Below are 27,614 nucleotides of genomic sequence, written 5' to 3' on the forward strand. Positions count from 1 at the left end.
GTCTTGAAGGAGCCTGTAGCCTCGTGGGGAAGACAGGCAGGCAAATGTTATGACACAGGGAGATAAACGCAATGGTGAACAGATAAACGGGGACAACAGAGGTCAGGAAAGACTCCTAGGGAGGATGAGAGCTAAACAGAGGCCTGCAGGGGTGGGGCTGGGCGGCAGGAAGAAAAAACAGCATGCGCCAAAAATGTGGGCATGAGAGCCAGGCTGCAGGAGGGACCACGCTGGGGAAGGGGCGAGAGAAGCTGGAAGCAGACAGGGCCTTCTTTGCTTTGCTAAGGAGCTTGGGTTTCACACTAGGGATGTGGGAAGCCCTGGAAGAAATGTGAGCAGGGGCGTGAGCCACGGTACCAATGAGCAGCCTAGGATGGCTCTGAAGACAGTTGGGAGGCAGGGAGACTGGTGAGGAGGCTACTGCTGTTAACAGCCATGGTGACAAAGGATGAACCCTAAACTGCGGCTGTGGGCATGGGGAGGGGAGAAGTTGGCAGAGCCCAGGGCCGTGGAGAAGCAGCAAGGCCATGGCCAATGTGGGAGGGAGCCAGGCGGCCAGCGCACAGCCAGTGGCGACGAGAATTCAGAATATGCATGTGCATCAGGCCCCCTGTGTTGGTGCTCCATCTACCAAATAAACATGTATAGATTTTCAGTTTCAGGGGCAGGGAGATGCTGGATTCAGGGACATTTCATCTGAAGAATCTATCAAACTAGATATTGTCAAATATTTACTCAAGCAAGTTAAACTGTTAGCTATCTAGAGCCACTGGAATGGAGGCAGCCACTAGAATGGGGGCAGCCACCGGGACAGTGGTTGTTGAGGGGGTGATGGGGCCCAGTTTCAGGTCAGTGAGGAGGGGCAGCTGCAGTGGATGAGAGGCACCTCTGGAGGGAAGAGTCCGCCTGGGGAGGGACGGTGATGGAAGCCAGGAAGACAGTGTTTCCAGAAGGGAGCAATTAACCATGTTGATGCTGCCAGGAGGCTGGGATGAGGACAGAGAGAGGCCGTTGGACTTGGCCACATAGCAGCCAGCAGTGGCCGTGACAAGGGAAGTGTTCATGGGATCCTGGGACTGGATGCTTGAGTGGAGCAGGTTGAAGAGTGAATGGAGATGAGGAGGTGGAGGCAGCAAAGAGGACAGAAAAGAGGCAGTGACTAGAGAAAAGTGAGGGCTCAAGGCAGGGTTTTAATTTGTAAGACGAAAAAGACAAGCTCCTGAGCGTGATTCAGTGGAGGGGAGGCATGGTGGCTCATCTGAAAGAACACCTCAAACTTCATGTGCCCCAGGCTGGACACCCTGTCTCCTCCCGCACGCGTCTGCACCGAGATACTCTCACACTGGAGAACGGAACCTCCAGGCCCCGGGTGCTCCGGCCAGAGCTCCAGGACGCACCAGTGATGCCTCCCTTTCCTCACTTCCCACATTCCCTGCATCTCGAGTCACATCCGTCCTTCCTCTAAGATGCAGCGAGATCGTCCATCCAGTTTGTTTTTCCTGCTCCTGCCTTAGCCCCAGCCCCATTTTCTCCAGCTTGGGCCTCTGCAGTAGCGTCCTGCCTGGGCCCCTGCTTCTGTCTTGTTTCCTGCCCCGCTGCCATTCATTTTCTCCCCAAGAGCCAGAGAAATCTTCTTAGAACAAACAGGACCCTGTCACTCCTCTGATCACACCCTCTATTGTGTCCCAGTGCATTCAGGATAAACCCCCAAATCCTTCTCATGACCCACAAAGCTGACGGACTGAGCCCTTGCCTGCCTGCCTAGCCCCACAGTCACCATCCTCCCTATTACTGTCTGCATTGCAACCTTGTGGACCCTGCCTAGGTCCTTGAAAGCTCCTCCCTGCCACGAGCCTTGCGTGTGCTTCCTCCCTTAGCCCACCTGAAAGCTCTCCTCTCTCTGCTTCCTTTGGCCGCCTCCTACTCATCTTTCAGGTCTCAGCCTAAATGCCATGTCCCCAGAGAGGCCTTTCCAGACATACAACATGACATGTATCTCCTTTGTCCTCTCCTGGAACGCTGGCGTTTCCCTACGTAGAACTTGTCATGACTATAAGTAAAGAATTATTTTTGGCCGGGCGCGGTGGCTCACGCCTGTAATCCCGGCACTTTGGGAGGCCGAGGCGGGCGGATCACAAGGTCAGGAGATCGAGACCACGGTGAAACCCCGTCTCTATTAAAAATACAAAAAAACTAGCCGGGCGCGGTGGCGGGCGCCTGTAGTCTCAGCTACTCGGGAGGCTGAGGCAGGAGAATGGCGTGAATCCGGGAGGCGGAGCTTGCAGTGAGCCGAGATCCCACCACTGCACTCCAGCCTGGACGACAGAGCGAGACTTCGTCTCAAAAAAAAAAAAAAAAAATTATTTTTGATTCTGTGTTTAATGCTTGTCTCTCCCACCAAGACAGACACTGTGTTGCTTGCCACTTACACCAGCTCCTTAGCACAACCTTGTGCACAGGAGCCATTTCAGTGTGTGTTGCTGAAACAGTCAGCCAGCCACTGCCACAGGGCGCAAAAGGCACCAGAAAGGGGAAGGCAGAAGGTCAGGGATATGGGCCCCTGCTGTGCCCAGGCCAGCTCTGAACCTGCAGGGTGACCACAGAGCCAATAGGCACGCCTGGTTAACTGTGTCCACATGTTTCCCCTTGGCCTCTCACAGGTCCCCACCAAGCCATTTGGGTAAGATCACAGCCCCTAGGAAGACATACATTAGTGCCAGCCACTGAGCAGCAGAGAGCCAGGGAGGGGTGGGGGAGAGGAGGGCACAGGGGCCACCTGCCCCAGGAGATGTCAGCAAGGAATGAGATGTGTGCAGTCCCCCTGCAGGGCTGGCTCTCTCGTGTACTTCAATCTCATATGTAATTTTTAAAAATGGAATAATGGTTCATATTGCCCAAGCTTGAGAAGATGGAGTCATTGTACACATAGTGAAGCACTTAGAGCCATATTCAGTACAGAAAGCTCGGAGGGAACTCCCCGCACTGGAGTAAGGGACCTCCCTGCCACGCCGTGCACACACAGGAGTGAAGAGAAGGGAGCCCAGTGGGGCAGGGAGAGGCCTCACAAGACTAGGAAGCTGACAGCCCGCTCTTCCCAGCTGTGGGAGCATGGGGCAAGCCCTGCGCGGCCTTAGTTTTGTCTTCTGTAAAATGGGGAGATGATACACCAGAAAAGACCACCCGGGAATGTGAGGTGCTCTTTACCTTAAAGACGACCGATGAGGAGAGAGGACTCCGGGCCGCCCTGGGTGGAGGCTGCAGGATGGATTTGGTAAACTGCCCACACTCAGCTCTCCATGAGGATTCCAGGGCAGCACAGAAGGCTGGAAGGTGGGGATGAGGAGTGCTGGTAGACGCTGCAAAAGAAGAGAAGCAACAGGGCAGAGAGTGAGAGAAGGGGAGGGAGAAAAAGAGGGCACGGTGCGGGCAGAAGCTTATGCTCAGGGAGTGAAGAGGAGGCTCATGCTGGAGAGGGCCAAGGCTGATGGGTGCTTCCGGGGACTCTGGAATGAGCAGGGCTTATGGCAGACAGCACAGTCCCACCCCCAGCCACCTTCCCCAGGATGACACAGGCCCTATCAGAAAGGCAAACAGTGACCAGTGATTCCCCCGGAGGACGGCGGGGACAAAGCCACCAGCCCGCCGGAAGTGCTGCTGTGGTCGTCCGCCCCCTGCCTTTGGGAACACCTGCTTCAGAGATGGCCGGTGCCTCTGGGTCCCTGTCCTGAGCGGCCACCTGGTCCAACCCCCAACTCTCCAGTGAGGAAGTGACCTCCTCAGGCAGGAGGGTAGAGTGTCCCACCCCTCAGCAGAGCTTCCTCCCTTCCGGCGGGGGCTTTCACAGCCAGAAAATGTCATTTTTTCCCCCAGGGTCTGGGAAACCCAGAATAGCACCTGTTCATGAAACACAGACACCCTGTGGTGGTAAATGCAGGGAGGGAGGAAGGCAGGATGGCCAGCGCACAGCCGGGGAAGCACTAAATCTGTTCATGCCTCCATCCACCCCTCCCTCACCACCCGCACTGCAAAAGCAGCCGATATCCAGGTGGGGACACATGCCCCTGAGGGCTGCTGCCCGGTGGCCTGTCAGTTGCTGGATTCACACTTTAAAAGCCGCAACGAGGCCTACCCTTGCACTCAGCTCAGCCTTTGGTGTCACAATTTAGGAACAACCTGGAGATCTTGCAGAGAATGCTGATTCCCAGGCCTTGCCCCCAAATATCCTAATTTGCTGGGTCTGGGGTGGGGTCCAGCGAGCTGCATTTTAACTCTTATGACTCTGCTGTGGGGTCCTGAGAACACACACTGGAAGATGTTGGATGGGAGGCCCCTCTGGCTCCACAGCCCACGTGCCCACCCCTGCAACCCTCCCCGCTTTGAGGCCCACAAGGGGTGTATTCAACTCCCATTATGTGGGCCGACCTTTCAACCTGGCTGCTTCTCCCATCCCAGTCTTTGGCGCTCAGGCTCTGGGCTCACTGCTGGGGCTTTTAGCAGCAGCCCTGAGCGAGTGAGCAGCTGCTTGTCACCTGAGTGAAGGGCTGGAAACTAGGCCATCGTGCTTGGCTGGGCAGATCCCACCCTCACCAGCTGCTCCCACCGCCTCCTACGGAAGCCTGCCCCCACGGTGCCCTGGGCCTCCCGGCACCCCCGCCGTTGCAGGGTGAGACCTGGTCCACAGCTCTGGGGCAGAAGGCACTCAGAGAGAGGCTCTTGGAGGAACGTGGATGCGGGAGGCCGGGTGCCAGGACCTCAGGGTTCAGAAACAGGGAAGGGGCGGGGCACATGACAGATGGGGACAAGTCCTGGGGAGCCACTCAGAGAGACCAAGGGCCTCTTCCTTGGCCTCAAAAGAGTCAGCGCCCTGGGCTGAGAGGGTGGGATGTGGTCGCTCCATGCCGCCCCCACCAGTCCGTGGCGCACTTCACATCTTCATCTCTACCAGTCTTTCTCTGTCTTTTCCTCTTCCCCTCCTGTCCCTTTCTCTCCTCGTGTCTCTCTGTCTTTCCCCCTTCCTCCCTCTGTCTGTTTTTCACTTGTTCTTCGTCTCGCTCTCCGGTCTTGCTACCTTTCTGGGATCTCTCTCCTGCCTTTTCCTCCTTGCCTGTCCCTCTCTCTCCTTTCTCTCTCTGTCTGTCTAATTAGACTTTCCTTGACCTCCGCTGCCCCACTCCATCTCTCTGGCCCAGACACTCTGACTCCCTTGATGCGTGACCACACTGGTTCACCTCCTCCAGGCTCTGTCTCTGTACCCATCGGACCACAGCCTCTTGGTCACCAGCCCTGGACAGTGTCACTGTGTGGCTCCGTTGTGCCCAGTTGCTGACTCCTGATGGGCTGGGCTATGGGAACACACGGATGTGGCCGCATAGGGCCTTTGGTGCTCACATACGGCTGCAGAGGGTACAGGGTGGAGGTGAGGAGGGTCACTGGGAAATCAGAGCAGCCTCTCACCTGGCTGGCCCTGAGGCCCCTGTTCCCCAGCCGGCACCTCAACCTCAGATGCCCTGATCCTGGTGCTGCTGATTCTCATCCTTGGGCAAGATGCTGGCCTCCACCCCTAGCCCCACCCTCACCTGCCCACCGTCCCGGCCAGCAAGCCTGAGAGGAGCGGGCTTTGACCAAGCCAAGGACAACTCACAGCCTGAAGATGGCCATGGGCCCTGCCTGTGGGAGGGAGGGGAAAGGAAAGAGGAGAGACTCCCAGCTCCCTCTTGGCACCCCCGCCCTTTCTAAGGGCCTTCGGTGATGCGCTTTCCTCCTTGTTCTCCCCAGAAAACTGTGGGAGAGGCAGAGTCCACGGACCCCCAGGTCCTGACCACCACCACTCTTGCGTCTCCCCTCGTTTTCTCCTAAAAACTGACAGCAGAGTTGGGGTCTCCACGTCTTTTGGGCAGTGGGCACAGAATGGAAGCTGAGGTCATGGAGGAAGTGGGTCCTGCTCAGAGCTCATGTCACCATCCCATGGCCACTCAGCAAGCGTTTTCTGTGCCCTGATGTGCTGGGCAGGCAGGCCAGAGGACCATGGGAGCAGAGAGGGATTGCTTGCCAGCAGTGGGCAGTGTCGGGGCAGTGTGCAGGGGCTGTGCCATAGCTGGTGGGAGGAGACTGGGGTGAGTGGGTGTAGAGTGGGCAAACGTCGGCTCCAAGAGCCCAATCTAACACGCTTGGTCTGCTTCTCCCAAAGGGAAAGCAATGCCCAGGGGACATTGGGTCCCCTGCTTTGCCAGGCCTGGACTCCTGCCTCGCTGCACATGGCCCTGGGGACAGAGCACCCCAAAGGAGGGTGAGGCAGGGTGAGGGGGCTGGGAGGGTTCGGCGTCAGACCCTGCAGTGCAGAGTCCCCTGGATCGGGCTAGACCAGAGGAAGGCGCCTGCTTAGCTGGGAGAACTGGCATGTGACCGCCCACACACACACTCTGAAGCTCGGGATGTTCAGAGGCAAACCCCCCAGGGTTGGAGGCAGCGTTTCAGAGGTAGCAAGGCCCTTGGGGAGCAGGGACTCCAGCTTCCTCCTTTTTCAGAAGGGCACACAGAGGCCCCAGGAGCGAGTGGGCGAGCCAGAGTCACACCAAGTTCGTAGGAGGGCCAGGACCAGAATCTGGCCTGCGTGTCACGCTGTCCCCTCACGTTAAGCGCATTTGTCATTTACTCTTAAGAGGCCATGCCTCCCACCACAGTCTCCCCTGAGGGCTGGGGCAGTTGGAAGGAGCTGGGCTGCAGAAAGCCCCAGGGGCTTGAGGGGCTCTGCTCCTTACTGCTCAGCCTACAGCAGAAGGGACCCAAGGGAGGACTCAGCCACCTCAAGACCCAAATGAGAAAGTGAAATTTAAACCTGGGAGAAACACAGGCTCCTAGCAGTTCTCTGAAAGAACAGAATAAATGTGTTTACTGTATTATTTATATTGAAAGCTTTGCTTGGGGTAATCTGAGGTTAAGAAGGAAGGAATTGGGATTTGGAGTCGGAAGATCCGAGCTCAGCCTCCCTCCACCCCTGTGTCCTAGGCCACCAAAGCCTCTCCTGGCCTCAGGGTTTGGGCTCTGAAAGGGCTACTGTGGGAGATGGGAGGAGATGGTCCTCTTGGGGCATTAAAGGGAGAACCCTGGGGGTGAGTAGCCTGAGGGGCCCTGCACCCGTCCTGGCTGGGAACGGAGGCCAGCGGGAATGGGTGTTGGAGGGTGCTTAGGGGGCTGCCTGACCTCACACCCTCCCTGCCTGCCCTCAGCTGCGTGGTGGACGAGATGGACTTCTCCAGCATGGAGCTGGACGAGGCCCTGCGCAAGTTCCAGGCACACATCCGTGTGCAAGGAGAGGCCCAGAAGGTGGAGCGGCTCATTGAGGCCTTCAGGTAAGGCCACTTCCCAGCTCCACTCCCCAACAGACCCCAGGTTGGGGAAGCCAGGCTGCTGTGAGCCTGGGAGATAGGAGATGTTATCAGGAGGGTTGGACATTGGGCCAGAAACACCCCTTCTGGTGTGGGCAGGATAGGCTGGGGAGAAAGAAGTGAAGGAAAGAAAAGGGACTGACCCCTTGAGCTCCCCAGGCTAGAAAGGTGGGGCATTTGGGGGTGTGGGGAAGAAGACCAGGGTATGGGACAGATGGTGGTCTCCCTGGACCTAAAGCCTTTGGAGAGTTGGGATATCCCCTGGATACACCCTCCTTTGTTGGGCCTGGGGGAGGGTGAGCGGGGGCTCAGTGTCCGCTCTGCATCTGACCCGCCCACAGCCAGCGCTACTGCATGTGCAATCCCGAAGTGGTGCAGCAGTTCCACAACCCCGACACCATCTTCATCCTCGCCTTCGCCATCATCCTCCTCAACACCGACATGTATAGCCCCAACATCAAGCCTGACCGGAAGATGATGCTGGAGGACTTCATCCGAAACCTTCGAGGTGAGGAGGTGGGCACTGGGGCAGGAGGGGCAAGACCATGGCTCAGGCCCAGTCTGTGCAGCGTGCATTCTGTGAGTCTGAGCCCCTATCACAGATCATCACCTGCTCTCTGGGCCTGGTCACCCACAGCAAGCTGGGAACATTAGTTGTGTGCCAGGCGGCTGGGGCATTTCCAAGAGCCACCGCCACTGCAGAGCAGCAAGCACCCTTGGGCAGTGCCTCTTGCCCTCCATGGAACGTGGTTGGCCTCTAGGCCCGTGACACCAGAGTTGCTGGCTCAAGTGGTGCCAGCCCTTCCCCTCCACAACTTATGAGGAAGGAGCCAGGAACAGGGCCTTCAGGTCCTGGGTCCATTCAAGTCAGCCTTGCAGATAACTTTATGGCACCAGCCATAAAGAATCCCCTGGTTCAAGTCTCTCATCGATGCAGTGCGCTGTCTGGCAGGGAGCAAACCAGGACTGGCAGACTGTGATGTGTGCTCAATTGATTTTTTTTTTTTAGCCTTTAAAAGAATCAAAGTTATACATCCACATAATTTAATAAAGTCAAATAATCCTAAAGGCTTATCACAGAAAAAAATTAGTCCCTGCCCCTCTCACCACTCACCTTCTCCAGAGGCAACCACTTTTGACATTTTTAGCTATTTGTGTTTCTTCTGTATCGATAAACCGCATGCTTATGCTTCTCTGTTTTTTTCTATCCCTTTTTTTAACTGGCATAAAGCCCAGACTGTGAGTGTGTGTGCCTGAAATTTGATGAATGTGTATGTTCGTGTGCATTTATGCCATCACACCTGGATCCTGATCTGGATCATTTTCACCTGCCCAGAATGTTCTCTCCTGTCCCATCCCAGTCAATACCTTTGCCCAAGAGTAACAACTATTCTGCCTTTTATCACCATTGACGAGTCTTGCCAGTCCTTGAACTTCATCTAAATAGGGCTATACAGTATTTATACTTTGGTATCTCGTCTCTTTTATACACTGCTCCTTGTTAATTATTACTTCTGTCACCCAGGCTGGAGTGCAGTGGTGCAATCTCAGCTCATTGCAATCTCAGCTCACTGCAACCTCCACCTCCCAGGTTCAAGCAATTCTTGTCCCTCAGCCTCCCAAGTAGCTTGGATTACAGGCGTGCACCACCACACCCAGCTAATTTTTATATTTTTAGAATAGACGAGGTTTCACCATGTTGACCAGGCTTTTTTTGAACTCCCTACCTCAGGTGATCCACCTGCCTCAGCCTCCCAAAGTGCTGGGATTACAGACATGAGCCACCACGCCTGGCCCTTGTTAATTATTTTTATTTTAAGCATTATCTATTAATTCCCCATTATAGAATGTAAGGATTTAGCCCTCTTTCATCCACCTTCCCCAACCCATCCCACTCACATCAGCGGTCATGTTGTTAAGGTTCTGCACACACACTCCAAAGCTGAGTCTGCAAGTGCAGAATGATTGCAACTCCCTCCTATCTCTACTTTCCTTGGAGTTAATGCTTCTCTTTCCATTTGCTTAACTCTCTGAGGACCTCCCCTGATTCAGCCCCAGCTTCCCACCCTACGTGTCAAGCTCCTCTCCATACATCCAGACCTGGGAGGTGGTGCAGGAGCATCATCTTCGGGAGCCTCTGGTCCTGCTACAGTCTGGACAGTGGCCGGGCCAGGGCACAGCCGGCATCCTGGGCCCTCCTTCCCTTGCTCTCATGGTAGATTCCTGGTTCCTGCATGTCAGAGCTTCCTCATTTTTACTTTACTTCCAGAGAAAAGGCCATTTTTGAGAACTTGCATTTCTGAATGTATGTTTTTCTGTCTTTGACCTTGGTTGGGAGTTTGGCTGGGGATAGAATTCCAGCCTCAAAACACGCCAGTCGGGATTTCAAAGGCATTGCTTCATTGTCTTTTAGCTGCCAGTGCTGTTCTGCCCTCCCAGCTGCTGGCCTTTTGTCTGTTACTCTTTCTCTCTCTCTGAAAGCTTGCAGGTTCTTCTGTCTGCCCTTCGTGTTCTGGATTTTCACGATGATGTGCCTTGCTACAGTTCTTCTTTCATCCCTCATGCCCAGGGCTGCATTGGTCCTTTCCATCTAGAAACTCATGTCCTCCAGTCATGGAAAGTTTTCTTAAATGTTGTATTTGATCATTTCTGCCCTCCAATTTCTCTGGACTCTCTTTCTTGAACTCCTGTTATTCTGTTGGTAGATCTCCTAGTCTGATCCTCTAACTTTTATAGTTTTATACCTGCCATCTTTGTTTACTTCCTTGACTTTCTGGAAAATGTCCCTCAGTGCCATCTTTCATGTCTCCTACCAAGTTGTTCATTCCTGCTGTCATATTTTTCATTCTCAATAGCTCTCTTTTGTCCTCTCAATGTTCCTCTTTTATAGCATTTTATTCTCACTTTGTAGATCCAATATCTTCTCCCATCTCGGTGAAGATATTAATATTGGTTTGTTTGTTTGAGTTTCTCCCTGCTTGCCTCTATTTCTTCTGGAGTTCTTTTTCTGTTTTTCCCCATATTCCTTTCTCTTTTCTGGTATAGACTTTCCAAATGCAGTTGATGAAATCTGGTTGTTCATTCTTATTTAAAGTGAGACACCAGAAAGCTGGTGAATAACTCTGTGAACACAGGTGGGGGCTGCTGGCTGGTGGACTTTCTTGTAGGGTGATTTAGTTAAGCCATTTCATTGGGAGATCCCCACTGCAGTATCTGAAGACATTTTTTTTCTTGTTCTGATACCCAGAAGATAAATGTCCAATCTGTTGCCCAGAATGTATGATTCTGGCTGCCAGAGTTCTGAGATCTTTAAGTGGGAAGTGGGGTTGAGGGTTAATATATAGATATCAACTTCATCCCCCACTTTTCAGCAGAGTCCCACCCTTGGCTGTGTGTAGGGCCCCTCAGCCCAGAGTTCTAGAGAATGGACTCCCAGTCTTCTGCTGGAGTGAGGAAGGAACAGGGAAGCGCAGCAGCTTTCTAACCCATTTTCAACCTGTTTTCCTATTTCCAGCCCACCTTCACCTTCGCTTTTAGGGGTTGCTGTTACACCAGCTCTAAACCGTTTGGTGGCTGTGTGGTGTTCGAGCGGCTTCTAGCCTCTCTGCTGGTATAGGTTTCAGCTTTCTCAGGTTTGCTAAATCCATCCACTTAGTTATCCACTTTCCAGGTCCTGGGATGCCTGTGCCTTTGTTCCTGTTCTGTCTTTGTGGGTTTATGCTTTTCTACAAGATTCCTTTCTCCCGAGTATTCAGAAGCAGCAGAGGCATGCAGCCTGCCACCTTGAACTGGAGGCATCCATATACTCAGCCTTTCTCCTTGCTTTTTCTTACCCACAGCCTGATTTCCTTCAGCCTCCTTGACTGCTGCATGGCTCATTTGCCTGACTTTAAGAACCAAGATCAGATGTGGAAGAAGCCAGAACAGGCAGGGAGCTGTGCAGAGAAGGCATGGTGTCCTTTCAGTAGCTGGGAACACTCCTTTGAGAGATGCTTGCCAAAGTTGCTTTATTTTTAATTTTTCCATCATAAAAGAAGCATATAGTCATTAAAGAAAGATTTGGAAATAGTAGAAAGAAGATATTTTAATTGCCTGTTTCTCCAAAAGAAATGTGTTTGCTTTTTGGCATATTTCCTGCCAGTGTTTTTTTGTTGCCAGAGTTTTATCATTACTATGAAGCAGGAGGTGGAACGGGGTGTCCTCGCCTGCATTGCCATTGGGTCTGCCTGCTCCCCCACTGCTCCCAGTGAGGGAGGAATCCCTTCAAAGACTAAGCTCTCAACTCCATGCTTCCCACTGGAGGGGAGGGGAGAACCCAGGAGGAGGAAGATCCAAAAGAGAATGAAACAGAACCTCCTTGTGATGCTAGAGTGGTAGGGCGGAGCTGGGGGGTGAGACAAGCACAAGGAAGATGATAGAACTGCGGAGGCACAGAGGGTTGGCAGGAACATGGAGGTGGTATTTGGCCATTGGGAAAGAGGCCTGGGAGGGGGGCGCAAAGACTCCGCTTGAGGAACATCAGGAGGTGAGGCAGGAAATGGGTGTTGGGGCCATATCATATCATTAGTTTTGGTGCCTGGCTAAGGAACTTGTTCTTAATTGAATGGGTATGAGGCACCAGGCATTGAAGGCATGGCAAAAATCAAGACCACCCGCGGGGAGCTCCAGGCTGGATGGGGGTCTCTTCTGTCTGGCTCCAGCGCTCTGACACCCTCCCTCCCAACCCCACCACCACCCCTGCCCACTCCACATTGTTAGGTGTGGACGATGGCGCTGACATCCCCAGGGAGCTGGTGGTAGGCATCTATGAGAGGATACAGCAGAAGGAGCTCAAGTCCAATGAGGACCACGTCACGTACGTCACCAAGGTGGAGAAGTCCATCGTGGGCATGAAGACAGTGAGTGTCCACAAGCCACCTATCTTCTGTCTCCTTTCCTTCCTTCCTTCCTGGCATCTCTTCCCATTCTCCTCCTTACCTTTCTGAAACTGTTTCTTCGTATTCATTCACATAATAGTTATGGAGTAGCTACTGTATGCCAGACACTGCATCTCTTTTTTTTTTCTTGCCTAATTTCCTCATTGCCTCTTGCCACCAGATACTGCAGCAGGACAATCTGAGATGAGATGTCAAGAAGCATGGCCTGGTGGTCTAGGGTGGAAGCATCTGGGTGGTCAGATGAGATTTAGTATCCCTTTCCTAGGACAGCATGACTACTAGGCATTCCTGGATGGTCCTGATGAGTAGAAGGCAGGAAATGGACTCAATAGGCTCTACGCTGTGGCATCACCATAGAGGTGCCTTACTGGTAGTGACCTGTGTCCCAGGCAGCATGTTCCAAGCCTGCAATGATTTTTAAAGTGGGCCTTCTCTGTAGGCTACACTTTATACTATAAAGGATGTCATGGGGGTTCCAGTTCCTCCTCCTCATATTGTTGGCTCAGGGGACAGTTTGGGAGAGTTTGGAGACCTCTTCTGAGGCTCTGCACTAGGCTCCCTCCACCCAGTCTGTGCAGGGACAGCGTTTTCTGCTTTGAGAGCCTTTATTGCTGAGGTCTTAGCATCTGTCTGGTTGCAAGCAACTGGTTTGTCTTACACGCTGGAGTAGACACCAGGTGTCTCTGTGATCCCTTCCCGCTTGCACACTTGCATCTGTGCAGTAGAGAAAGGGTGGAGGTGTCATATCTGCAGGCTGCTGCCTGGGACAGGGGATGCCCTCAAGGTTATAGAGGGAAGCAGGTTGACAGTGGCTGGATTGGAACAGCCTGAAAGCTCTTCTCAATGTCCTTTTCCTGTCCCTCTATCACCTCATTTACTGTGGCTTAGTGGACCCCTTCTCCTTGGCTGTGCTCCCCAAGAGGCATGACAGGGATGAGCCCTGGGGACATGGGGTGAGTATGTGAGGGAAAGAGCCTCAGAAGAGGAGAGAGAAGGATGAGAGTCAAGTCCAGGCCCCACCACAGAACCGGAGCCCCTCCCCTCTCCCTCCACAGAGCCGGAGCCCCTCCCCTCTCCCTCCACAGAGCCGGAGCCCCTCCCCTCCCTCTCCACAGAACCGGAGAGCCCCGCCCTTCTCCCGCCACAGAGCCGGAGAGCCCCGCCCTTCTCCCGCCACAGAGCCGGAGAGCCCCGCCCTTCTCCCTCCACAGAGCCGGAGAGCCCCTCCCCTCTCCCGCCACAGAACCGGAGAGCCCCTCCCCTCTCCCTCCACAGAGCCGGAGCCCCTCCCCTCTCCCGCCACAGAGCCGGAGCCCCTCCCCTCTCCCGCCACAGAACCGGAGCCCCTCCCCTCTCCCTCCACAGAACCGGAGCCCCTCCCCTCTCCCGCCAGAGAGCCCCGCCCTCTCCCTCCACAGAGCCGGAGCCCCTCCCCTCTCCCGCCACAGAGCCGGAGCCCCTCCCCTCTCCCGCCACAGAACCGGAGCCCCTCCCCTCTCCCTCCACAGAACCAGAGAGCCCCGCCCTTCTCCCTCCACGGGGCCGGAGCCCCTCCCCCTCCCTCCACAGAGCCGGAGCCCCTCCCCTCTCCCTCCACAGAGCCGGAACCCCTCCCCTCCCGTCTCTACAGAACTGGAACCCCCCGCCCTTCTCCCTCCACAGAGCCGGAGCCCCTCTCCCGCCACACAGAACCGGAGCCCCTCCCCTCTCCCGCCACAGAACCGAGAGCCCCTCCCCTCTCCCGCCACAGAACCGGAGAGCCTCCCCTCTCCCGCCACAGAAGCGGAACCCCTCCCCTCTCCCTCCACAGAACCGGAGAGCCCCGCCCCTCTCCCGCCACAGAACCGGAGAGCCCCGCACTTCTCCCGCCACAGAAGCGGAGCCCCTCCCCTCTCCCTCCACAGAACCGGAGCCCCTCCCCTCTCCCTCCACAGAACCGGAGCCCCTCCCCTCTCCCTCCACAGAACCGGAGAGCCCCGCACTTCTCCCGCCACAGAAGCGGAACCCCTCCCCTCTCCCTCCACAAAGCCGGAACCCCTCCCCTCCCGTCTCTACAGAACTGGAGCCCCTCCCCTCTCCCGCCACAGAACCGGAGAGCCCGGCACTTCTCCCGCCACAGAACCGGAGCCCCTCCCCTCTCCCTCCACAGAACCGGAGAGCCCCGCACTTCTCCCGCCACAGAAGCGGAACCCCTCCCCTCTCCCTCCACAGAGCCGGAACCCCTCCCCTCCCGTCTCTACAGAACTGGAGCCCCTCCCCTCTCCCTCCACAGAACCGGAGAGCCCCGCACTTCTCCCGCCACAGAAGCGGAGCGCCTCCCCTCTCCCTCCACAGAACCGGAGAGCCCAGCACTTCTCCCGCCACAGAAGCGGAACCCCTCCCCTCTCCCTCCACAGAACCGGAGCGCCCCTCCCCTCTCCCTCCACAGAGCCGGAGCCCCTCCCCTCTCCCTCCACAACCGGAGAGCCCCGCAACAGAAGCGGAGCCCCTCCCCTCTCCCTCCACAGAGCGGAGCGCCCCCCTCCCCTCTACAGAACTCCCTCCACACAGAACCGGAGCGCCCCTCCCCTCTCCCTCCACAGAACCGGAGCGCCCCTCCCCTCTCCCTCCACAGAACCGGAGCGCCCCTCCCCTCTCCCTGGGCCCCCGTCTCCTCTTCTGGAAAATGGGCGCTGTGGTTGGGGAGGCCTCGAGGCCTCTGGTTTCTCCCGCTGAGCGCCACGCCCGCGTGCAGGTGCTGTCGGTGCCCCACCGCCGCCTGGTGTGCTGCAGCCGGCTCTTTGAGGTGACGGATGTGAACAAGCTGCAGAAGCAGGCGGCTCATCAGAGGGAGGTGTTCCTCTTCAATGACCTGTTGGTGGTGAGTGGCCCCCCGCTCCGGGACTGGGCTGGGCTGGGGCTACCCGCTGCCCTGAGCAGCCTGGGCAGGGTCCCTGAAGTGGGCAGGAAAGGACGCCCAGAGGTTTCAGACGGAATGCCTGTTCCGTGGGACGGATCTGTCTTCATGGTGCTCTCACACCGTGGGCGTGAGGGGGCTCAGGCAAACATGCTAATTCCTACTTAATAAGTCGTGACACCGAGACATCAAATGATCTGCTCGTGGTTGCACAAACTGTTAACAAACTAGATCCCAGACCATTGGCCTCTCCACGTTACAGGAAGCCCAGGGCAGGGAGCGCACAGGGCAGGGAGCACACAGGGCTGTGCCTCACACCCCAGGGCCTGGGAGGAACAGGGCCTACCTAGGTGGAGCATGCTCTGTCCCTGGGCCTAGGCGAGGCTGGTTTATCTGTGTGTGTGTGCGCGTGCGTGCACATGCATGCACACATGCGTACATCTGTATCCACAGACACTCGTTCCTTGCTCTTTGAAAACAAGTATCCATTCAACAAATATTTAATCAGTGTTGACCCTGTGCCAGGCATTATTGTAGGTCTGGAAAACTGGTGAGCAGGACTGGAACAGGGCTTGCCTCTCCCATGCACGGGCCCTGCCTCTAAAATGATCACAAGCCTGAACGACCTCTCACCACCTCCACTACTACGGTCTTAGCGTGCACCTGGTACATTCAGTGAACCACATCAGCCTCCACACGGCTCTCCCCACCTCTAGGGTTCACCCCCTGAGAGCAGCAGCGTGATCTCTCTGGAGTGCACATTAGGCCACGTGTCCCTTCCCCTAATCTGCCTCCCTGCCCTCTCCTCAGCCCTGTGAGCCGCCTCCCTTCTGTGGGCCAGGCCTTTGTACTTGCTGCTCCTTCTTGCGAAGCTCCTCCAGACCTTGCACTCTCCTCTTGCCTTCCTGGCCTCCTTCTTTTCATTCAAGTCTCAAATCACTTTTGATTCCTTACCCTATTTCATTTTCTTCAAAACACTTAGCACCTTGGGGTTTTTTTTTTTTTTTTTTTTGTTTTTTTTTTTTTTGAGACGGAGTCTCGCTGTGTCTCCCAGGCTGGAGTGCAGTGGCGCGATCTCGGCTCACTGCAAGCTCCGCCCCCTTGGTTCACGCCATTCTCCCGCCTCAGCCTCCCAAGTAGCTGGGACTACAGGCGCCCGCTACCACGCCCGGCTAATTTTTTGTATTTTTAGTAGAGACGGGGTTTCACCGTGTTAGCCAGGATAGTCTCGATCTCCTGACCTCGTGATCCACCCGCCTCGGCCTCCCAAAGTGCTGGGATTACAGGCTTGAGCCACCGCGCCCGGCCAAGTTTTGTTTTTTTTTTTTGCTGTTATGCTTTATTATTTGATCACCTGATGGACACTGTGACACTCCACATTCCATAAGCACTTTGAGGGCAAGGGCTCTGTTCTGAGTTCTCCTGTATCTCCAGGGCTCAGCTCACAGAAGTCTCCGAATAGAAATTTGTTTATTAAGCAACCAGATGACTTTACTAAAATAAGCTTTCATTTCAGTAGGGGAGGGAGATAGAAAATAATTAAGAAACAGACAAACAAGATAATATCAGATTGGGGGAAGGCACTATGAAGGCTGCAACCAGGTGATAGTACGGAGAGTGACTGGGGTTAAGGGCCGGATTTGGGTTTGCTGTGGTTTGTTTTCTAGAGGGGGTGGTCCAGGAAGGCATCTCTAAGGAGGTAGCATTTGAGACTTAAGTAATGAGAGTAATGCAGCTGTGCAAAAAGCTGCCGGGAGAGCTGTGAAATGGGAACAGCGTATGCGAGGGGCCCACAGTGGAACCGAGCTTGCCCTTCTCAAGCTACAGAAGGGAGGACACCGTGGCTTGGGCAGAAGTCCAGAGTAAGGCAAGGATCACATCAGGTGGGTTTTACTGACCAGCTCAGGCTCCGTGGCTTGGCTTCTAAGTGCAGAGAGAATAATGACTGTAGGGTTTTGTGCAGTGAAGACGCACATTTTGGTATAGTGTGTGTACATATATGTATGTATCTGTATCTGTATGTGCACATTCATCACTGCATGTGTTTACTTCTGTGATCATGCATCCCCCTGGGTGTTTGTGCATCCATGTTTCCATGACTGTCTGCTCATCAGCACATGTCTATCTCCCTCTCCTGAACAGATTCTCAAACTTTGCCCGAAGAAGAAGAGCTCCTCCACATACACCTTCTGCAAGTCAGTTGGCCTGCTGGGCATGCAGTTCCACCTCTTTGAGAACGAGTGTAAGTCTTTGACAGCCAATGTAAGTCTTTGAGAAAGAATGGATGAATGAAATGGCTGGGGCGAGTTGAGGGAGAAGTGCTGGACAGCAGAGTGGATAGAGGCATGAGTGCCCCCAAGACCCCGTGCCCTCCTCATGTCTGGCTGGCTCCAGCCCTCAGCTGCTGCTGCTCACAGCCCACTGGGGGCCTGGGGTCTGCTTTCCAGATTACTCTCATGGCATCACACTGGTGACACCGCTCTCGGGCTCCGAGAGGAAGCAGGTGCTGCATTTCTGTGCCCTGGGCTCGGACGAGATGCAAAAGTTCGTGGAGGACCTGAAGGAGTCCATTGCTGAGGTGACAGAGCTGGAGCAGATCCGGATAGAGTGTAAGGACACAGGCTTCCCGAGGCAGCTGGTGGGGGTTCCCATTCAGCAAGGGACAGGGGTAGCTTGAGACAGACATGCCTGACTCCAGGGAGCAGCGCAGCCCTGCCCTGGCCCCACTTCGGACCCTCCCCATCTCCAGGCCCCACCACACCACACTCCCACAGCCCGGGTGGGAGCACCAGTTTCCATGTTTCTTCACAATTAAAGTGAGGCTTGCTAGAGTGCACACACATGTGTACACAGATCAGCCGGCACGTGGGGTTGCATGTGGGCCTCTTGGAACAGAGAGCTCTGCTATGTTTTACCAGGATGACCAAGCGAGCTGGCCAGGCAGGCCCATGGGGCTCTGGTGCTTTTCTTCCCACCAAACCGTCTGCTGTTACCTCCCCCGCTGTGGCCCAAGTCTGTACATTGCATCTGGTTGGCCTCATTTCTTCACTCTCTTTTAATCTTGAATCATCCCTCCACTTTATTTTCTTTAAAACATTGTCCTTTTGAAGAGCCTAGGCTGCTTTCTTACTATCCCTCATCTTACAGTAGTCTCTGTTCCTCTAAGGAAGGCTTAGATTCTAGATTATTCCATTCAGGCATTTTAGAGAATATGTGGGTCTCCTTGTATGTCCAGGTGGTTTACTGTCCGCTTTGGGGTTAAGGGAAGAGCAGCAAGGGCCTGCAGCCTGTACCCACCTACAAGCTTGTACTGATTAAGCATCACAGAGGCTCCAGATAGCCTTTAAGGGAGGACTAAATAACAGATTCAGAAACGAAAACAGAAAATGAAAATAGGCTTCAGGACTGCCTGTATGGCCACTTAGTTAAAAAGTGTTTCTAAATTAATATCTGCCCATTAGGCGCTAGGAAAGGCAGGGGGAGATTTTGAGCAGGGGATCAATGTGACAGGCTGGTGCTTTTGAATCATCATTTTTGAGGTTCCTACTACACGCTAAGCAGTTTATTTCTATTTTGTGGATTATCATAGTGACACTGCAAGGTAGGTGCATTGACCCCACTCTACAGCTGAGGCTCAGAGGAGTTCAGCCGTGTGTCCAGGTTGTGCATGTTAGAAGTGGAGGAGCTGTCATTTTCATTTACGTTTGATTCTATACTTTCACTCAGGAGTGAGAGAAGACGTTCTGTTTATTTTTTCTAAGGAAACAATCTAAATTGGGGTAAAATGAGATCCATCAGACTGGGCTCTAGAACTCAGGTAACTGCTTGGTGGGGAGGGGTGCATATAAACTCCCTTCCTTCAATCTGTTGGCTTATTTGAGTTCAGTGCTGAAACAAACAGATTCTTTTCAAGGGCTGCACTGGATCCCCAGAGAGGCCACCCCTGCTGTTGTTCTGGAGCATTTTCAAGAAAGCACCTTGAAATGGCTTCACCTCTCTCATTGTCTGACTGTCCCAGATGGCTCCGCACTGCCCTGGGGGGCCATAGCACACCAAGTGGCACCAGCATAGGTGAGAGAGGCACCTTCCTCCGTCAGCGCAGGAACAGCATTTACCCCACTTCCCAAAGTCCCAGAGGAGCAGACAGTGTCAGAATCTGTCATGTCAGGAGGTGAATATCCTCTCCTGCTGCCTCAAGGGTAAAAGAGCAGGAAGAAAGGCTCATGCTGGCTCTTAGTCTTCACTGGAGAGAAAGGGAAGGAACAGCTGAGGGAAGAGGAAGGGCAGGCCAGGGAGACAGGGAGGAAAGGAAGCCAGGAAAAATAAAATAAAATAAAATGGGCTGGACTCAGTGGCTCACACCTGTAATCCTAGCACTCTGGGAAGCTCGGGAGGGAGGATTGCTTGAGCCCAGGAGCTCAAGAACAGCCTGGGCAACACAGCAAGTCCTCGTCTCTACAAAAAAGAAAAGAAAACGGAAAACAGTATCAGCTACCATTTATTGAGGACTTATTATATGTCAGGCACTGGACTAATTCTTACGACAGCTTTCCATAGTGGGCATTATTTTCCTCATTTTACAATAAGGAAATAGGCTAAAAGCACTTAGGGAAGTTGTCCAAGTTCGCAGTCAGTGACAAAACAAGGTTTGCATCCAGTGGCCCAGGACTCCTCACTTGTAATTATGATGCTAATTTCTCCAAAGCCAAGAGAGCCCCTCTGGGGGAGAGAAACAACTCTCAGTGCAGTAAAAATATTTAGCATTGATCGATGGTGTGATTTAGGCAATCAGGACAAATTGTTCTGGTTTGGGGGCCTACAGTTCAGTGTCCCTGGTTTCTAGACAACCAGAGAGACTGAAAATGGAGCCCAGGAGAGTAGCTGTAATAAAAGGAACTTGAGTTATGTCTCCTGGAAAAGAGAAGCAGGAGGAGTGATTTAATAATCCTGTCAAATCTCCAAGGATGGCAGCCGGCAGTTCTGTAGCTCCACTGAGAGAAGAACAAGAAGGAACAGGTTTCCAATCCGGTGAGAGGAATTAAAGTTGAGTACCTAGACAGATGTCCTGGCCTCGCAGGCTTGCAACCTCCACACCCCTGGTATGGACTTCCTCCTTGGGAGAGCTTTGAACACCTTGTGGAGGCTCAGCCGGCCAGGCAGGCTCCATCCTCCCAGGTGCTAGGCGGAGAGGTGAGGTGTCACCCCTATCAGCAAACTCTGCTGTGCCAGGTGCTTCTCACACAATGTAACAAAACTGATACAGGTTGGAGCAAAAGTAATTGCGGTTTTTGCCATTACTTTCACACGCACCTTAATACTTATGGAGTACGGGTCACTAGCCAGGCCTTGTCCTCAGTGCTTTATGTGTATTTCTCCACGCAGTCCTCTTAATGACACCTTGAAGCGGGCACAGCTGTCCTCTCAAGTGAGGCATGGAGAGGTTGGGTAACTTGCCTAAAGCCACACAGCCAGGGAGTGTCAGAACCAGGATTCAAACCCAGGCAGTTCACCTCCCTCACATCAGCCTCTTCTGTGCCTCTCTGATGTTCAAGCAGATATGATCATCCCCATGTACAGATGAGGAGACCGTGGTTCCGAGGGGGTATTTTACTTGCTATTCAGTGGTGGGGCCAGACCCGAGGTCCGTGTTTCACAGCATGTGCTGGGACCTCTCGGCTTCTTCCTCCCCTTCCTGCCTGCCCCTCATTTCCTCCCTTACTTCTGTGTGTTTGAGGTTATGATTTCTCTTGCTCACGGGCCTCTCCATTCCTTAGGGGAGCTGGAGAAGCAGCAGGGAACAAAGACACTCTCCTTCAAGCCCAGCGGAGCCCAGGGGGACCCACAGTCAAAGCAAGGATCGCCGACAGGTGAGCCTTGGCTCTGCCCAGGGCGCCAGCCCCCATGGAGGCCACTCAGGGACCCTGGGTGTGGGTCCTGGGCAATCTGCAGGGAGAGTTGCCCGTTCCCATGGCATGTTTCTTTCTGCTGAGGAGTGCCAGGCTTGCCTTCTTTAATCTCATGGGCTTTAGTGGTGGGAGTAAGGAGGAAGGCAAGAGAGAAATGTGTCTGTCCATTTTGCAAACTGCACTGGAGTTCTGGAGTCTATGTGAGATGTCACTGTCTGCCCTGGAGGAGTCAGGCAAGAGTCCTGGCATCCCGGGCCCAGCAGGGAGGCCTTCCCTCCTGCAGCCAGGCTGTCTTGACGAGACGAGGTAAAGAGAAACCCCATGAGGAGCACTCTCCAACCAGGCAGTATAAGAGGGCAGGGTGACCAGAAGGATCTGGATCTTGCTCTTCTCTGTACAGTCCCTTCACTAATGAGGCAAAAGCACTCCCTAATCCCTGGCTCAGGTCAGCCCACCCCAAATCCAGAGAGACCCTCAAACTCCACTTCTCTAATGGTTTCTCCAGTTGAATTGCTCACTCCAGCCAAGTCAAGTTGGCTCCAGAGGTGGCACCTCCTTCAGCCAGGTTCCCTAGACCTGCGTCCTCTGCCCCCAAGGGCCCCTACCTTCCACCTCCTACCCCAACCTTACCCCCACCTGCAGGGGATCAGGAAAAGTTTCCACCACCTCCCCTCCACCAGCCCCAAATAAAGAGAACGAGGAGAGATGCATGAGAATTCAGTCTCATTCCAGTGACATCCCAGCAAGCCATCCACGACTGTCCACCAATTAGTTAACTCAGTCACTTACTCTTACACTCAACAAACACTTCTCGAATGGCTGCTGCCCTGTGCAGAGCACTGGAAAGCCAGGATCATAGCGAGAAACTCCAGTGGCCTCCACGTGGTCCATGACCCGCCACAGTTGGCCCTGACTAGTGACTTGGAACAGGCAGCAGCACGGGGACTGGTTACGGCAGCGAGGACATGAGATTCGCTTTCCGAGCAGGACATGGGGCTGTTTTTGCTCTGTAGAGGTTCTCACTGGGATGGAATCTTCCCTATATGGGTTTGACCTGCCATCGTGCGTCCATAATTCTCCACGCGGCCTGATTTCAGTTGGCCTCTTCATTTCTATAAGGTCATAGGGCACGGGTCGCTGCTTGTTTTCTCAGCTGTGAAACCCCAGAGCTAGCCCTCAGCTGCGTATTATTCCCTGCCAGATGCCTGTCCCCAGGGACGTGTCCCTTAGTCGCTTCCACAGCTGGGTCTGTCTCATCCCCAGACAATGGTGCAGCTCCCTCTACTGCTGCAGGAAGCAGAGGACTGAGCAGAGCAGGGGGAAACTGGCACCCCCAGGGGTTGGGAAATGAGAGGGGCTCCTGTGGGGGTAGGGGTGGAAGCCGGGAGTGACTCAGCCAGAAAGAGCCAATGAGCTATCCATGGAGGTCCGCAGGGTCCCTGCTGCTGTGCCAGGCCAGCCAGAAGGCCCTCAGAGTAATTACAGAGCCATTATCAGCTTTTACTGTGCCAGGCACTGCGGTGAGTGCTGTGCAGGCCTCAGCCCATTTGGTCCTCCCCCCTCAGCCAGTCTGCAGGGCTGGGAGCAAAGAAGTGTGGCTCACACTCAAGGAGCCTGTGATCCACGGAGGCTGATGAACGTGGCGCCCACAACCCAGGCCTCCTCCAAGCCAGCTTTCACAGTTCGTACTGGGGAGGCTTTGACTGTGGGTAAATCAGATTCCACAATGCCAACATGAGAAAGAGCGCCAGATATCTTCTAGTCTGTGGCAGCCCAGAGAGATGTAGCATCTCGCCCAGGTCACACAGCTTCTAAGTGGCAGAGTGGGACTCCCAATCTCCGCCCCAGTGAGGAGCAGCGTGACCCCAAGTCTTAGCTGCAGAGATGCTTGAGGGGCGCAGGGGAGGGGCAGGTAGCTCATTCTCAGCCAGTAGAGAATGAGCCCTGTGCTCTTTGCATTCAAAGCCAAAAGGGAGGCCGCGCTCAGGGAGAAGCCGGCGGAGAGCACGGTGGAGGTAAGTGGAGCCCTGGTTGCCCAGGTGAGTGACTCCCTGCCCCCTTGTCCTTCTTCTCACCGTCTCTGTTGTTTCTCTTCTCAGGTATTAATCAATGCCTCCCCAGCCCGACTCACCATTTTACCAATTTCAAGAGATACAATTAAAAGTTACTGCTAGCATGGGTAATGCCACTGTTCCAGCACCTAATTAAGCCTCGAGCTCTTTCTCCCCTTTCCCCAGCCTGCTGCCCTCCGAGGCTGAGCTCCCAGACTAACACAGTGGAGACGGAGCTCATGACACCCTAGGGCCATCCTTCCTGTGTGCCCCCAAATCCACCTCCCCAGGAAATGCTCACTGCTCACTGCTCCCCCAGTACTTGCTATATCAGAGAACCTCACATCCCCTTCCCCAAGTCCTCCCACCCTCCATAGTGGGGAGCCTGGGCTCCCCCGGAGAGTCACCCCTCAGGCCAGGCCCCAAACGATCACCTCTGGGGCAGACCCTGCCCTCTTGGACACCTGGGGCCAGGTTGGAGAACTGAGACTTGGGGGCCGGAGGGAGGGGGGGCTCCTCCCTGGAACAGCTGGTCCATCTGGAAAGCTGGCCATGGCGTGGGGATGTGTGCAAAAGAAAATGAGACAGAGTAGGGTGGGGCTGTGTTGGGGGCTTTCCTGGGGTAAGAGCAATAAACCTGAAGACTGTCTGTGGTGGAGGGGAGGCTGCCCATCTCCACGTCACATAGCGAGGGACTGCAGAAGACCCAGCAGCAGCTGGTCCCTGCCAAACCCCCACAGTGCCACCTATGGGAGGAGCGTGCAGATGCCCCTACAAGCCTCGTGAGCCCCAGCCCTCTCCCACTGGGTCCTCCTGCACCCCAGTGAGTCCCAGCTCCACTCCTTTCCTGCCAGGCCTCCCGGAGCCACCAGCTGCTCATATAGTCACCTCCCTTCCCAGCCCCTACTTCGAGCCGGAGGGAGCCCCATTAGGTGTCTTATTAAGGTGCCCTACCCACCAGTCTGACTAAGCCCTGGGAAGAAGCAGGACACCCCAGGGGAGCTCAGTGTCTTCTCTCTCTCCCACGGCCCTCCACCCCCCACACACCCGTGTCTGGAGGAGGCACCTTTACAAGGAGGAGCTTCCTGCCCCAGCAGCTGACAAGCCCCCAGGGTGGGTATTCTATTCCCCGCCCCCTCCACTCCCCATCCTCCGCAGCTGCCCGTTCTTGAGCCTTGCAGATAAGCACACCCGTGCCCAGCCCTCTGTTCTGTTCTGCCAGCCCTGCCCTGCCCTAGCCTGAGCTACCCAGGGAGGACAACCAACCCCACGCTCTCCTCCCTTCTGCCCTGCCTAATGGCATATGGCTATCTGCAAGGCTGCCACCCTCAGCTAGCTCCAGGGCCCCGCCAGCCTCTGCTCTCCTGCGCAGAGGGCAGCCTCGCCTCCCATGGCCTCAGCTGGACCCCAAGCTCTCTCTCCTCTGCCCTCTCTCTGCCGTTGCTGGCCAAGCCCCTCTGGCAGGTGCTTCTCCATCTTCTCTGAGCTGTTCTGACCTGCTGCCCATGTTCCATCCTCTGTCTCCCCCTTCCCCTCATTCATTCTTTCATGAGCAGGGAGGTGAGAAGGGGGTCAGAGGAGAGGACATTTTGCTGTCACTTCCTGCTTTACACTCACTGACCACTAAAGAGAAAGGATCCAGACTGGGATGGGGCCGGGGGTGCAGTGGAGGGACCAGAGCAGGGGAGGTAAATGGGAGGCGCAGGCTGTGGCCCAGAGCGGGCGCTGCGTGGGGAGCCTCAGGGAGAAGAAGGACTGCTCGGGATCTGGACTGGGACAGCCAGACATTCGGCTGGGGAGGGCTGCTGCCACGTCCAGGTGGAGGGAGGCAGATGAGCACAGCCTGTCCTGGCTGTCTCAGGCCCCGTGTCTCCTGGGGAGGAATTCAGAACACAAGCAGGAGGGGGAGGAGCGCGTGCCCCCCAGCGGCTTCTGCCTGAGTGAGGACCCTGGAGGGATCCCCAGAGGCAGGTGGGCCCCAGCCATGCTCTGTACCTGCCGTGTCTTGGAAGGACAGTGAGGGGCTCAGGGAACCTTGGTTTGTTTAGGGGGAGGACCTCAGGCCTGGAAAATGTGCTGAGGTTGGAGGCTGAGAAGGAAGAATAAAGCCCGCAACATGCCGAGTGTGGCAGTTGGGCTCGTGAATATTGAGGGGCAGACAAAGGCCTGGGGAGCCTCAGGAGGGAAGTTGCCCGCTGGGAGTACACAGGTCCGGGAACGGGTGTCCCTGAACTGCACCTGCAGCCAAAACAGGGTGAGGAAATGCTGGTTTAGGGTTCCGGGGTCGTTTTGGGCTGGGCCAGCTGGGTCTAGGCCTGGGATGAGGTACCTCCCCTGCAGCTTCCGTCTCCCCCTCGGTGCTCTGAGCAGCGGCCCCAGGTGGTGCTGCCCGAGGACAGATGGCAGCCCAATAGGAAGATCCTCAGCCCAATAGGAAGATCCTCAGAGAGGAGGAGGGTCCCAGCCTCCCCCAGAGGACCCAGGTGTTTGGAGGGGATTGTGGGGTGTCATAGCGATGGGCAGGGGAGCTTGGGGGTGGAACGGTGTGAGGAGTTAAATCCTTCTCCTTCCAGAATCCTCTAGCCTCCCTTCCACCCATCTCCTCCACCTCCCGCTGCTAGCAAGGAGAGGCCAGGCTAGTTCACAGTGACCTCCATGTCTGAGGGCGGAGGCTCATGCCCCGCCTTGGGGATCAAGGTTGGAGCCCTCTCTGGGGGTCCCCTCCTGCAGCCAGGCAAGTTAACCAGGACCCGGCTTGGGCCAGAATGACAGCTGGGGAGCTGACTTTGCCTCGGCTGTTTGGGCTGCTCTCGAATGCAGGGTCACGGCCTTGGGGAGTCTGGGAGGACAGGTAGGTCCAGATCACCCTGTGGCATTCTGGGGTTTAAGCCTCTATGACGTCAACGGTACCAGTGATTCTTCCTCTATAACAGGGCTGGAGGGAACAGAGAGACATGAAAGGTTCAAAAATGCTTGGCCCTGTCCCTGGGTCTGCCCTCCTTTGCCTCAACACACTCCTAGGAGGTGGGGAGGGGCAAAGACTATGGCCCCTGCTTTCAAGCTCAGAGTGTGGTGGAAAAGGAGGTGAGGAGGAGTTTTCCCATGGCCTAGGGACACCCAACAGCTCCGTGAAGTCAGGCGGCAGAGGAATGCAGAGCCCGTCTTACAGATGGAGAGACTGAGGCCACAGTGCGAGGCCGCTCACAGTCAGTGGCAGGACATGCCAGCCTCTCGACTCCTCTCTCCCTCCTGGGCAAAAGCCAGACTCAGAACCCAGTCTTCTTGCGGGTAGAGAGATGGAGAGAGGGTCAGAGTGAGGGCTGAGAGTGGGAGGGAGGCCAGGGGAAGCTCAGGGCAGCCTGTCCTCGCAGCTGGGAATTAGTCTTGTAACATTTCATGCTTCTCTGGCTGTTTCTAAACTAGGTGTCAATTCACAACAGGCTTCAAACGTCCCAGCACAGCTCCGGGCTGGGGGCCGAGAGGGGAGCGCCGGTGCCGCCGCCAGACCTGCCGCCTAGCCCCCTGAGACAGCAGCCCCCGCCGCTGCCGCCGCCGCCACCCACACCCCCGGGCACCCTGGTGCAGTGCCAGCAAATTGTCAAGGTCATTGTCCTGGACAAGCCCTGCCTGGCCCGCATGGAGCCCCTGCTGAGCCAGGCTCTCTCCTGCTACACCTCGTCCTCCTCTGACTCCTGCGGCTCCACACCCCTGGGCGGCCCCGGCTCTCCGGTCAAGGTCATCCACCAGCCGCCGCTGCCCCCGCCCCCGCCCCCCTACAACCACCCTCACCAGTTCTGTCCACCAGGCTCCCTGCTGCACCGGCGCCGCTACTCCAGTGGCTCAAGGAGCCTGGTGTAGACTCTGCCCCACTCCCCTCCTGCCCCGGGAGGGCTGGCCACTGGGGGGCCTGGGCTGCCCCTCCACTGCTCCCCACACCCTGGCACGATGCGTTCCTGGTCACTGATCACCATCATTTTGGGAAGAGAATCCCAATCCTGGCACCTGGGTTTGCCTCATCCAACATCCTTCCCTTTCTCAGCTGCACCCCGACTCCAGTTCTGAAGACACACCTCACTCTCCCGGGGCCCTACGCAGCCAGACCCGGCGAGGCCTCCTCTTCCCCTGGCCACCACGTTCCCCCTGGACCATGGACTGAAGAAACTGGAGCTGAGGCTCTAACTAGCTTGCAGGCTTTGAGTCTGTTAGTGCCTGGGGGCCTCGGGCCATGGGGCAGCAGCATGAGGCTGGGCCGGCCGGCAGTGGAGCGCTAGACTGAAGGTGGCTGGCTCGCAGCCCAGAACTAGTGCCTCCGTGGCTGTGCTGAGGGGAGGAGGGTTGGTCCCGCTCCCTGGAGGGACAGGTGGGAGAAGTGAGGGTGGGGGCTTTTTCTGCTGCCCCCACCCCCAAGCCTGGCGCTCTCAGGAGGCTACTCCTTGGTC

The 27,614-nt window shown here is 55.6% G+C and overlaps 1 protein-coding gene across 5 annotated transcripts in view; it reads left to right on the top strand.

Annotated features, from left to right (window-relative positions):
• IQSEC3 (IQ motif and Sec7 domain ArfGEF 3) overlaps nucleotides 1-27,221 on the top strand; it is a 114,728-nt gene extending 87,507 nt beyond the window's left edge. Inside the window, exons 6-15 of one of the 5 annotated variants that reach the window (XM_050747029.1) lie at nucleotides 7,227-7,349; nucleotides 7,727-7,893; nucleotides 12,144-12,283; nucleotides 15,057-15,182; nucleotides 17,361-17,460; nucleotides 17,666-17,827; nucleotides 20,993-21,085; nucleotides 23,090-23,139; nucleotides 23,224-23,303; nucleotides 26,599-26,677. In XM_050747029.1, coding sequence (XP_050602986.1) covers nucleotides 7,227-7,349; nucleotides 7,727-7,893; nucleotides 12,144-12,283; nucleotides 15,057-15,182; nucleotides 17,361-17,460; nucleotides 17,666-17,827; nucleotides 20,993-21,085; nucleotides 23,090-23,139; nucleotides 23,224-23,298 — 1,036 coding nt within the window. In that variant the 3' untranslated portion in view covers nucleotides 23,299-23,303; nucleotides 26,599-26,677. Of the gene's footprint in view, nucleotides 1-7,226; nucleotides 7,350-7,726; nucleotides 7,894-12,143; nucleotides 12,284-15,056; nucleotides 15,183-17,360; nucleotides 17,461-17,665; nucleotides 17,828-20,992; nucleotides 21,086-23,089; nucleotides 23,140-23,223; nucleotides 23,308-26,598 lie in introns of those variants that run through there. The other 4 variants (XM_050747030.1, XM_050747026.1, XM_050747027.1 and 1 more) reach the window with 4 other exon arrangements.
• Nucleotides 27,222-27,614: the final 393 nt, after the last annotated feature.

Source organism: Macaca thibetana, chromosome 11 (genome assembly GCF_024542745.1).
Source record: "Macaca thibetana thibetana isolate TM-01 chromosome 11, ASM2454274v1, whole genome shotgun sequence".
NCBI classification, from domain to species: Eukaryota; Metazoa; Chordata; class Mammalia; order Primates; family Cercopithecidae; genus Macaca; species Macaca thibetana.